Consider the following 13,055-nt stretch of genomic DNA (forward strand, 5'->3'; position numbering starts at 1 on the left):
GCTGTTGTTGGGCTTTTCACCCTCTTACACACTGTAGGACACCTCTGCTTCCTCAAATCTGGGAGACATTATTACCTTGTTTGCGCAGAGGTCAAAGGTATAGGAGGACTGCTCTAAGGTCTCACAGGAGCCTTCTCTTCTCCAGGCTGAACAGCCCCAAATCTCTCAGCCCGTCTTCACAGGAGAAGTACCTCAAAGTAGTCATCTCTCGGCTCCGGGCTGCACAGGAACCAGTGTCTTCAGCGCGCTCGCGGTCCCCCGCAGGCTGTAACGGCGATGCCCGGGAGGGCTGTGGGACAGAGGCAGGCCATGCTGCGGGAGACCCTAAACCTCCTCAGCAGCGGACGAGGCCCTGGGCTGCAGGTGCAGGCTCCTCCCGCCCGCACCAGAGGGCGCGGCTCCCGCCGCCGTCGCCTCACCGCGCCCCGCTCCGGGCGGGATGCGGGGCGCTCGCAAGCGGCTGTGCTCTGCCCTGGTAGCCGCTTACGTCCTCTTCTCGCTCTACGCGGCCTACACCGTCTTCCTCCGGCCCCGGCGCCCGGTCGCTTCCCGTCCGGCGCACCGGGATCACCGCGGCCCGCGAGGTGAGAGCGGCGGTGGGGCCGCTCCGAGCCGCCCTGCCGCGGGCGAGCGGCCTGGCTGCCACCGGCGGAGCTGCTGCGGGTGTGCGCGGGGACCGACGCGGTTTGTCAGCCACTGCCTGCGCCAGAAAGGCCTTGGCGCCCCGGGCGTGAGGGAGCGGAGGGGCCTCCCCGCGTCGTGTCCCCGGCCCGGAGAGCACGGGCCCGGCCGAGGGCAGCGCGTCGTCTGCCAGCGCTTCTGCTCAGGAGCGCCGGGGGGCAACCCCTGAGGGAGACGGGGCCGGGGCTGAGCCCCATCACCGGGCCGCGCTGGCGGCGGCCATTTCTCCGGTGCTTTGCGAGGCACCGGGCCGCGGGCTGGCGGAGGGAGAGCGCCCGGCCCGGGGCGGCTGGAGGCTTGTCAGGGGCTGCTTAACATCATGAGCTGGAGAGAGTCCGTCCGTTTGCTGAACTTATCAGGTTGTTCTTTTATGTTAATTACGCTTTTGGGTTTGTTAGATCATGTTGCCTTGGGAAATGAAGAGTGGAATCCGTGGGAAGGGGACGAGAAGAGTGAGCTGGTTGCTTCTCAGCAGAGATATGAAGCTAATCTTAAGATGATAAAAAATGCAAGACCTCACTTAGAACAAATGAGCCTTAGAGTACAGATCTGGGGCAAAGCAGCAATTGGTAAGCAAAAGTAATCAGTGTCTATGAACCACTTCCTGTTACAGAACTTTACCTTTTTTTTTTGTCTGAAATTTGCATATATGACTAAATAATACAGATAGCTATACATGAAGAGTGTTAAGGAACTGGTAGATGTAACTCAAATTTACATTAATACCAATATATATGAGTAGTTAGACTCCAGTTTCTTTGCACCAGTTCAAGGCTGTTTTTCAGATCTGTCAAAGAAAATTGCTCAAATGGTAGAGAAACAGTTACTTTTTTCATAGAACCTAGCTTACAAGACAAGGACAGACCTCTTACTTGGCTAAACCAGAATATATATTTTTGTCACACTTCAGCTTTGTGCAATAAAGCATCGCACACTGAGGAATAAGGCGTTTTCTGTATTGCAGTACTACTACTGCTGCTGAACTTTGAATTATTCAGTTGTAGAAGACACTGAGTTTCCCTTCTATATAGACTGGGGGCCAAGATCCTCTCAAGCTCTTTAACTACTACTGAAGACATATTGTTCTTATTTAGCCTTTTTTGAACATGTAAAGTTTCCAGGTTCATTTGAACTTTACTTGGAGGTAATTGTAGAATACATTGGTATACTATGTGGTGATGCATTCCTTCACAAAAATTTGATGTGTTTCAGAAAAGCCTAAGAGAAGTATGTCCTTGAAGTGCTGATTAATATTTCCTCATTTTTAGCTGGTATGTGTACTGGAAAGATAAGCTTAGAGAAGTGGTAGAGTGGTGTATCCTTACCTGTTGATACTTTGACAGCCCAAAAATCTTTTTAAAGGCCCCAGTGTGTGAAAAATTCATCTGCACTAATTCAAAGTCATATGGAATATGACATATATGAGAAGCTTTGTCATTTCTTTCCCATGTTCTCATGTTGTTATGCTTTTTAATTTCCCATAAATATTTTATTCGCTAAGAGTATAGAGTAGGCAAGATCTGTGCACTGGAATTTTCAGTCCTGTGTTCATTTATGTAGGTCTTTACCTGTGGCAACATATTTTTGGAGGGCACCTTGAGCCACCTGAGGTGACTGCACAATGGAGAGAAGGAAGCCAAAAAGCAGGAAAAACATATTTCAGGTACTAGTTGCATGATGTTGACTTTAGTTGTGTTACCTTTAACAAATGGTGTATTGGAAAGTTAAAGAAGATAATAATAAGATGCACAGGTGCATTATTTTGTTTGTCTCAAAAGTTGCAGTTAGTTTAGGAACTGGAACAGGTTTCCCAAGGAAGTTGTGAATGCCCCATCCCTGGCAGTGTTCAAGGCCAAGTTGGACAGGTGCCTCGAGCAACCTGGTCTAGTGGAAGGTGTCTCTGCCCGTAGCAGGGGGGTTGTGACTAGATGATCTTAAGGTCCTTTCCAACCCAAACAGTTCTTAGTTGCAAATACTTTATGTTTGCCATGTTTTGATAACTGTGGAATATGCACATGATTTCTGATTCAAAGTTAGCACAGAAACTGGTTACGTTTATTCATGGAAAGACATACTTGATAGAACCAGCAAATTATAGCCCAAAACTTGTAACTATTAACAAATAGAAAACTATGGAGCAGTTTCATCTGTTCTATGAAAAAATGTGGAAGGACTTACCAATGCTGAGAGGGAGGGCAGCCAAGGGACCTTGGGAGGATAGGAAAAACAACCCTAGGAAAAGTTGAAGAAATGGGGTTTGCAGCTCATAGCTGACTGAAAGAAGCATGGAGTTGCGAGGCAAGAAAATGTCTCCTGCTATTAGTTTTTTTGTCTACTCTGGGAAAAGGGACTGCACTCATTCATTCGTAAATAGGACTGTATCAAAACCATGATTTCATAGAATCATAGAGTAGTTAGGGTTGGAAAGGACCTTAAGATCATCCTCTTCCAACCCCACTGTCATGGGCAGGGACGCCTCACACTAAACAGGGCCACCCAAGGCTCTGTCCAGCCTGGCCTTGAACACCGGCAGGGTTGGAGCAGTCACAACTTCCCTGGGCAACCCATTCCAGTGCCTTACCACCCTTACAGTAAAGAACGTCTTCCTTATATCCAACCTGAACTTCCTCTGTTTAAGTTTTAACCCATTACCCCTTGTCCTCTCACTACAGTCCCTAATGAAGAGTCTCTCTCCAGAATCCTTGTAGGCCCCCTTCAGATACTGGAAGGCTGCTATGAGGTCTCCATGCAGCTTCTCTTCTCCAGGCTGAACAGCCCCAACTTTCTCAGCCTGTCTTCATATGGGAGGTGCTCCAGTCCCCTGATCATCCTCGTGGCCCTCTGGATTTGTTCCAACAGTTCCATGTCCTTTTTATGTTGAGGACACCAGAACTGCACACAATATTCCAGGTGAGGTCTCACAAGAGCAGAGTAGAGGGGCAGGATCACCTCCTACACCCAGGTGTAGGACCTTGCTCTTGTCATGGTTAAACTTCATTAGGTTGGCATCAGCCCACCTCACAAGTGTGTCAAGGTCCCTCTGGATGGCATTCCTTCCCTCCAGCGTATCAACCGAACCACACAGCTTGGTGTCATCGGCAAACTTGCTGAGGGCGCACTCAATCCCACTGTCCATATCAGCGACAAAGATGTTGAACAAGACCAGTCCCAAAACCGATCCCTGAGGGACACCACTCGTTACTGGTCTCCAGCTGGACATTGAGCCATTGACCACAACTCTTTGTGTGTGGCCATCCAGCCACTTCTTTGTCCACCGAGTGGTCCATCCATCAAATTGATGTCTCTACAATTTAGAGACAACGATGTTACGTGGGACAGTGTTGGAACTCTTTGCACAAGTCCAAGTAGATGACATCAGCTGCTCTACCCCTGTTCATCAGTTCCATAGCCCCATCATAGAAGGCCAGCAAATTGGTCAGGCAGGATTTCCCCTTAGTGACGCCATGCTGGCTGTCACCAAGCACCTTGTTGTTTTTCATGTGCCTTAGCATGCCTTCAGGAGAATCTGCTCCAAGATTTTGCCAGGCACAGAGGTGAGACTGACTGGTCTGTAATTCCCTTGGTCATCCGTTTTCCCCTTCTTGAAAATGGGGGTTATATTTCCCTTTTTCCAGTCGTTGGGAACTTCACCTGACTGCCATGATTTTTCAAATATGATGGACAGTGGCCTAGCAACTTCATTCACCAGCTCCTTCAGGACCTGTGGATGGACTTCATGAGGTCCCATGGTATGTTCAGATTCTTAAGATGGTCTCGAGCCAGATCCTCTCCTACAGTGAGCCTAGGGTCCTCATTCTCACAGTCCCTGCATCTGCCTTCCAAGACTTGGGTCGTGTGGTCAGAGCTTTTGCCAGTGAAGACCGAGGCAAAGAAGTCATTGAGAACCTCAGCCTTCTCCAAACCCAGGGTAGCCAGTTCTCCCAATAGCTTCCTGAGGGGGCCTATGTTGTCCCTAGTCTGTCCTTTATTTGCTATGTACCTGTAGAATCCCCTCCTGTTATCCTTAATACCCCTAGCCAAGTTTAATTCTAACTGGGCCTTAGCTTTCCTAACCTGGTCCCTAGCTTGTTTCTGTTTATAACAAAAAGCATCCTGTGAGCATCTGGTTAACTGCTTGATTTACAAAGATTACACTTGAAGCAGTGCTTGTTTTAAAAATGGGGTTTGATCTGTGATCATACATGTCTTAAGACAATTGTCAAACGTTTTATATTTAATGAACAGTATAGAACTTTGAGGTCATATTTAATATGATTTTTAAGGCTTTCTGTAAGGATACAGTAAAAACTGAAGGATTTGTTGGTTTTTTTTTTTACAATCTGCAGTAGTAGCTCTCCTATAGCATTTAGTCAATTTTACCAGGATCCACTTGTTAAAAAAGCTTTCTTTTAAAGAATAAATGATGTGCTTAACTGTTGATTCAGAAAGGCTGTTATTCATCGCACAGTAAGACAGGGTTATAGTTGAAATTCGCAGATAATGTTTGAAGTAAATACATGATTGTGAATTGAAAGGGTTTTTTTTTTGAAGAAAAGGTACAATACTTTCTTTGAATGGAGACTTGCCCTGTAGTGTTATCTTGGTGGGAAGAGACTCTTGTTTCCAGAAGTAAAATTTTAGAAGCTTTAGAAATCAATGGCACTGTCAGATAGATTGTCTTCTTGGTATGGATGTGAGAATTTTTTCCAAGTCCTTGCCTTTCATGTTTATAAAATGAAGGTAATTTGCTGCACTTAATGAGTCTGTCACTTGACTGATTATGGTTATTTTCTGTCTGGTGTGCTTGTTTCAGGTGAAAAATAGCCTCCCATCATTCCTTAGGGTATGCATCTCTCAAAGGAAGACTTCCATACTAGCATTTAAATATCTTCTTGTTGTGTTTAGAGGAACCAGGGATAATAGAGTTTTTATTTTAACTTCAACTTGTATGCAGATCCTATAAAAATACAGAGTTTAAGTTTGGTACTGACATAACAGAGGTTATAATTTGACAGGTTAGTAGGAACTTGCCGTGTAAAGCATAGAAAATACACAAATATAACTGTTACTTAAATTATTAGGATTTTGAAATTAAATTTTTCTAATTTTTACTCAAATGGGAAATGTTTGGGGTTTTTTTGGTCAGGAATAATTAGTACATGATTTTTTCTGCTCTCTGGTTATAAGATATTACAGAATTGTTGATTTCTTTAATGCCCGGCTGAGGTAATTTATCTCCAGTTGATTACTAGATGAGGCTAGAGGGAACTAGCTGAGGTGACATTTGGAGAATATGTGCTGCTGTGCAGTGTTTTGTAGCAAGCAATGATTGTTAAAACATAGAGTTCTCATGAATGTTCTTAAACAATGTCAAATCTAAAGACACAATGCCAAAATATCACTTGAACACAGGTGCATGAAAAAGCCCATTTTGTATATTTATGATAGGGAGTACACATTTTATATAGATTTTGATGGCTTCAAGTTTTTACCAAAGAAGTTGCCTAAAAAATGCTAAAATTATCAGCTTCTTCATGTATGTGATCAGTGATTTTACCTTTTGATAAGATACAGTGATCTTGCTATTTATTACACTCTTCCAAAGAGGGAATTTATACAGACTGGTCTGCTCCAGAGTCCTCCAGTTGTTTTGTAGATGTGAATGACACTGGTGGACCCCTTCTTATAAGGCATAGTGGCTCTTTATAATGACAGCTGCACACCTTTGCCAGAGGTTCTGCAATCCCATGTTTGAATTCCTTAAGAATTCCCAAGTGAATGCCATCCAGGTCCAAATCCTTCATTTGAGAGAATATTTGTGATCTTTTACCTTATATTTCTTGCTGAAAAGAATGAGTTAGGTACAGGAATTTTTTCTGCTGTAGCCTTGTCATCCCATTTTAAACTGTTGTTCCTCCAGTTCTGTAGTTGTCTTTTTGGTATATTTTTAATCTATTTTGGTTTTCATGTGTTTCAAGAACCTTTACTTTTAACCGAAGCATCTTTTTGCAAGGTGCTTTTCAAATTGCTTTTAGCATTAATTTTCTCTTTGCATTTCATGAGCAGTATTTTGTGAGGTTTGATGTCCTTGTTTGGGCAAGCTTTTAATCGTTTTCAATGTTGACCTTTGGCCTTTGACAGCTTCCCTAACTTTTCTATTAAGCCATATGCGTTTTGGAGGTCTGTATTGTTTCCTTTTGGGATTGAGGCACACAGCATACCCGAGCTGCTTACACAGTGGTTTTGAACAGCCTACGAGCTCCTTGCAAGCTGCTTCTTACTTGGGCTACTCCTGTCAGAGGGACTTTTTTCTCAATTTTTCTCATTTTTAATTCCTTTGTTTCATATGGAGTATCACTGTGCTGGTTGTATTTGGTACATTCCCTCCTGCTGCAGTGTTAAGCTTAATCATGCTCCTGTTGCAGAATAGCTGTTCAACGCCTTTGGAGTTAAGTCTTTGTGACCCAGTCTGAAATAGCATCTTGTCATATGGGTTCTAAGACTAGTAAGGAAAAACAAGGACTTGACAGGAAAAAAGTGATTTATTGAGTCCAAAAGTGTACTCTTCCCATAGCATCCTTGAGCTAACCTTCATGTGAGTAGTGCAAATCTCTTAGAACTACTGCCTTAATTTTGTAGCTTTTGTAATCTCTCTTTGCATTTCTCAGTTGTGTTCTGACTGGGAGTTAATAGTGCAGCCTAGCCCTGTGGTTTATTGGAGTATGGGATTTCCATACTTTTTTCCCAACTTTTTTACACTGTAAAAGTTCGTATTTTCCTGCACACAGGTCACTGCTTCCCCACCTGTACCTCTGGTTATTCCTGTAAAGTTGATAAGTCTCACAACACTGTCCATAGATGAAACACTTCTCCCCCAGGTCTCTCTTTCAAGGCAATCACTGGATTGACTACGTACATGATTCACTCTTTTGGGCATTTTGATGCTCAAGATGTTCTCTCTTAACAAATCTTTTCTCATTGTCTGTTCTCATGTCTGTTAAACTCTTGACTCCAAAATATGCCGCTCCCCCCAAGACAGCAGCATATTAGTTTAACTCATGTTTAGAATAGTGCTTGCCTGACATCTGTCTGCTTCAGATAACCTCATTGGAATAGTTTTTACAGCTTTTGCTGTGAATTTTGTTTTCCTCACTAAGCACGCTTGACCTGAAACTGTCAGTCTTGGTGCTTCATGAGTTAAAACTCATGCTCATTTTAAATCCATTAAAACTCATTCTGAATTAAGCCTTGCTGGTAGCTGAGAAACAATAGTAATGCAGCAGACTTGGAAAACTTAACACTTAATTGGCTCATGGGGGGGGTTGGGGGGGTGTTACTGTTATTTTGTTTTCCTCTACTCTTCCCAAGCTGCAATCACTGATCCTTTGAGTTCAGTCAATAAATAGTCTGTTAACATCTCAGTTACTGAAAAACAGGAGCTGAACCAAACACTGGTTTGCTTATTTTGGTTACAGCTTCACAGTTACTTTGCAGTATACTGGGTTTACTTTATTGAAGGAAAAAAGATCTTTGGGTACAGACTGTGTAGTAAGGGTGTTTAGAGCATTAAGGTAAATGATTTGTCATAAGGTTGTTTACTGTTTGTATTTTGCTTTTCACAGCTTCATCACTGGTCCATCTGTAGTTCCTGGCTACTTCTCAGTTGAAGCTGAAAATGTTGTGCTAGTTCTGAATGGAAGAGAAAAAGCGAAGATCACTTACGCCACTCAGTGGTTACATTACGCACAAACGTTAATTCAGACTCACAAACTACAGCATGTAGCAGTTGTGCTGCTTGGAAGTGAGCAGTGCAACAATGAATGGATTCAACCATATCTGAAAAGAAATGGAGGATTTGTAAATCTGCTCTTCATTACATACGATTATGCATTGGTAAATGAAGAAGATATTTTCCAGTGGCCTTTAGGAGTAGCTACGTAAGTGCTCTAGACACAAATTATGATCAAAACAGAATTGTTATGCATAAGGTATGGAAAATACTCATGAATGTTGCTGCTGATACTCAAAGCAATTATAGTAAGGAAACAGTAGAATGTGAGCCTGTTAATGATTTTCTAAATCAGGCATTGGAATCTTTGGAACTGCATTTAGCAATAAAACTGATAACAGGAAAAGAATGCTGGGATTTAGGGAGCTTAAAAAAATGAACCTGTGTCTGGTTAACCAGGTTTTCTGTTTGATTATTTTTTTCTCTCATAGATCTGTTGTTGACATTTATCATAACTGCTGATGTACTATATACCAGTGACACAGGGATTTAAAAGATACTTATGTAGTTAAATTTCAGCTACTGCTTGTTTAGGAAAGGGATGGTACTGGTGGTACTTTTTTTTAACACTTGTTATTGCTCTCAATAGGAAATTTTATAGCTCCCATTTGGAATTACTATACTCCAGTATCACATATAAGCTGGTTTAACTGCTTACTCACAAAAACATTTTTGATGTGCTTACTGCTTAAGCTATATGGCGTATATAAAGGTTTGGTTCAGTTAGATGCATTTTTATTCTGTATTAATGAGTTAATAGTGGTTTAGCTACTTCTGGTAATATAAGATGAAAAGACTGGACTGGGTAGCCCAGGGAGGTTGCGAATGCTCCATCCCTGACGGTGTTCAAGGCCAGGTTGGACGAGGCCTTGGGTGATATGGTTTAGTGTGAGGTGTCCCTGCCCATGGCAGGGGGGTTGGAACGTGATGATCTTAAGGTCCTTTCTAACCCTAACTATTCTATGATTCTATTCTATGATTCTAAAAGGTTAGTGCTAGCCCCTCAGCTGCAGCAGTGTTTCACTGACTGTCATGCTGACCAAAATAAGTGAAGTACGATTCAAAGAATCAGTCAAAATAAAAATGTCTGATGTGGTGAAAAGGTGTCTTGAAGGGTGACATACAATTTACATTGGATTCCAGGACTTTACATTGGTTTTGTTGAGTCCAAAACCACAAGTTAAATAGCTTGTATGACAGCTATTTTGTAGCCAGAAGATTAGATTAATGAAGTCCACCCAGATCAAAGTGAGATTTTTACTTTGAGAGGATACCAGTGTTATTTTCAGTTACTAAGCATGTCCAGAGTTTGAGGTAGATGACACTTAAACTCCATAGTTACCATTAACCCGGCCATTTCAGTTATAACTAGAGGTTGTACCAAGAACAGATGCTTTTGTAAAAGCATGTTTCTCAAGGATGCTTTGTAACATGCACACATAATGTCTCTGATGTCAAAAGAAAACATAAGTATTTTGGAAAGTCTCTGAGGGCAAAGGGAATAGAGACAAACTATCAGGAGACAACTTGCACTGGCTTGCCTGTGTGTCTGTGTTTATAGATGTGTATTGGGAACAAATAGGTTGTTTTAGTCTTAGAATCTGCTGCAGTAAAGATGAAATGGTGTAAAATGGTTTTTTTTTGACATAAAACATACACTTGTCTAATGCATATGTTGTTTTTACAGCTACAGAAATTTTCCAGTTGTAGAACCCAGCTGGTCAATGCTACATGATCCAAGATCTTACTTATGTAATTTCTTAGGAACAGTTTATAAGAACTCTTCTAGGGAAACGCTAATGGAAGTTCTGCAGCAGGATGGGCTTGACAACCTTTGCTGGATTGCAGCCAGAGAACAGTAAGACTTTGATTTACTTGGTGAAAATATTCAAACTTTTTTTGCCTAGTTCATTATTACCAATCCTTTATTGAATGTTAAAAAATAGTACAAATAAATGTAACCAGTCAGAATTAAAACAGAGGACATTCCTAATACTCTTTGTTTAGGTCTTCATAACACGACAGCCTTTCTGTTGCCATCTTGTACATAAAGCATATTTTTAAAGATACAGAAAAATCCCTGATGTATACTACGTACAAAGACCATACTATTTTTTTTTCCTTACATACGTTTGATTAATATGGGAGAAGAAAGAATTCTGATGTATCTTGTGTATGTTAATATCTTAGTAGAACAAAAAAGATATCTGTGTTTTGTTGTATTCCATATAAGAGACTGGCTTTAATCTGCACAGCACAGATCTCATTTCAAGTAAGTAGAACAGATCTTTTGACTAACAGCATCAGGGTTCTGATTGTATGTATTAATTTTGCCAGGCAACACCTGTAAGATGTTTGATAGCATTGGGAAGACCTCAGCTACCCTGATGAAGAACCTCAGGAGCTGGATTGTATCTGTGACATAAAAGATATTCTGAGGTGCTTCAAGCAGATGGATTCAGCTTAATGGCTTGCTTTGCGTTCTAACTTTTGAAGCCCAAACCTCAATTGAGTTCCAGTGCTTAAGGTCCAGAGAAAACAAAAAAGATCATTAAGAAGTCCATTGAGTGTCTCCCTTTATGCCTGTTTCTGAACTGTGATGTGAAGTAAATTGACATATGCATCATCCGGGTCATGCAGATTTAAAGGGGTGTTTCAATTTGCTTGTTGTACTTCTAAGTATAAAAAATTTCCTAAAAGGACCATATCTTAAAAGTGTTACAATCTATTTTTAACAGTGACTGGCGTTTTCAGAAAACTTTTAGAAGACTCTTTACGTATAGTTTAGACAAAAAGTAAAAGCCAGTTGATTGTGTGTGCAATGTGAAACTCGTGTTGACAGCATTTTCAGTTTTACAGATAATTGAAATGAAAGCATATCTCTTTTCATGGCAGTGCCTGTAGGGAAAAATACTAATTTTCAACCACTTTACCTTCCTAGGTGGCAGCCTCAAGAAACAAATGAAAGTTTCAAAAACTATCAAGATGCCTTGCTGCGAAGTGATTTGACATTGTGCCCAGTGGGAATAAATACAGAATGCTATAGAATTTATGAAGCTTGTTCATATGGATCTCTGCCTGTTATAGAAGATGTAATGACACCAGGTGATTGCGGAAATTCATCAATGTACCACAGTGCTCCATTACAATTATTAAAGACCATGGGGGCTCCATTTATCTTTATTAAAAACTGGAAAGAGCTTCCTGCTGTTCTAGAGAAAGAAAAAAAAATGAGCTTACAAGATAAGATTCAAAGGAGAAAAAAGCTTTTAGAATGGTATCGAAATTTCAAAGCATGGATGAGACAGAAATTCATTAGTAGTCTGGAAAATTCATTTTTATCCACTGATAAAGGGTAAATTGTCCCTTTTGAAAATCTAGAGAGGGTGAATGCATTCCTTTTGAAGTCAACAGAATTGTGCTAGCTTGGCCAGGAGCTACGTTTGGTCCTCCATCCTTAACAATTTCCAGAGAGGCTGTTGACTTAGCAGGATGGTAGTCTATAAGGATGTCAACAATTTTATTACTAGTTTCACAATTACCATGTTGCTGTGTGACCTGATAATTTATTTTTTTTTAAAGAGAATATCTTTTGAGCATGTGAAATTGTTAAAATCCAACATGAGAACAGCAGTTGTGCTCAAAGAGAAGGAAGGGAAAAGCTGTATTGTACGGGGTAATTTATTATGTAGACTGAAGAAGAGAAGTATGATTATAGCAAAATTGCCAGGTTTAGCACAGTCATTAAAATATATCCTGGTAAGGTGCTTGTTTTGGAAATGTGAACTGTTTACTTGATTGACATTTCATTTCCAAGAAGGTGGCCATAAAGCTAATTAAACACTGTGGAATAAAAATGTTTATTTCAAGGTAAAAACAGAGACCTTTTTCTTAGAAATGCTTCATAGCAATTTATTTCTCCTTTAACTTCAGATATCAAAATTGTTTTCTTTCATTTCTGTTTAGTCTTGGGACATAACCCTTCTGAAGTTCTCTGCTGGGAGTATTCATTGCCTGCAATTACAGCTGCACATTCCGAACAGCAGGCTTTAAACGTGAATCTGCTTGTAGCTTATCTCATTGCTCAACATCTGCTGAAACTTGTCAATTCCAAAAGATGGCAGAAGTATAATAGTGCATGTTTATGATAGTACGTGTACAACAAGCAGTTTCAACAGGTTTTGTTAAACATAGCTCAAGGGAACTGTTACTGTTCTTGTACATAGAATCATAGAATAGTTAGGGTTGGAAAGGACCTTAAGATCATCACGTTCCAACCTCCCTGCCATGGGCAGGGACACCTCACACTAAACCATCTCACCCAAGGCCTCGTCCAACCTGGTCTTGAACACTGCCAGGGATGGAGCATTCACAACCTCCCTGTGCAACCTGTTCCAGTGCCTCACCACCCTAACAGGAAAGAATTTCCTCCTTATATCCAGTCTAAACTTCCCCTGTTTAAGTTTTAACCTGTTACCCCTTAGTAGTCCTATCACTACTACATCAGAAATGACTGTGTAATGAGTATTACCTTCAGGGTGTTCAGCTGAGCAGTGTTACTGTTAAAACAACAGTGGCATACCAA

General features: G+C 41.3%; 1 protein-coding gene across 1 annotated transcript; it reads left to right on the top strand.

Moving 5' to 3' along the window:
- The first annotated feature begins 276 nt into the window (after positions 1-276).
- Positions 277-12,425, top strand: RXYLT1 (ribitol xylosyltransferase 1). The gene is made up of 6 exons (XM_061467834.1): positions 277-584; positions 1,080-1,250; positions 2,242-2,344; positions 8,304-8,618; positions 10,158-10,328; positions 11,412-12,425. Exons 1-6 carry the CDS (start codon positions 440-442, stop codon positions 11,827-11,829), a joined length of 1,323 nt encoding a protein of 440 aa, XP_061323818.1. The 5' UTR covers positions 277-439; the 3' UTR covers positions 11,830-12,425.
- The last annotated feature ends 630 nt before the right edge of the window (positions 12,426-13,055 follow it).

This window comes from Pezoporus flaviventris, unplaced genomic scaffold (assembly GCF_033815535.1).
Source record: "Pezoporus flaviventris isolate CSIRO_AGI_PZ_B2104156 unplaced genomic scaffold, CSIRO_AGI_Pfla_v1 ptg000045l, whole genome shotgun sequence".
Lineage (NCBI taxonomy): Eukaryota > Metazoa > Chordata > Aves > Psittaciformes > Psittacidae > Pezoporus > Pezoporus flaviventris.

Excerpts from the sequence above, each read along its gene's own strand:
- RXYLT1 (XM_061467834.1), top strand. The coding sequence starts at position 440 with ATGCGGGGCGCTCGCAAGCGGCTGTGCTCTGCCCTGGTAGCCGCTTAC. Across the intron at positions 585-1,079 it reads GGATCACCGCGGCCCGCGAG|ATCATGTTGCCTTGGGAAAT; the intron begins GTGAGAGCGGCG and ends TGGGTTTGTTAG. Across the intron at positions 10,329-11,411 it reads TGGATTGCAGCCAGAGAACA|GTGGCAGCCTCAAGAAACAA; the intron begins GTAAGACTTTGA and ends TTACCTTCCTAG.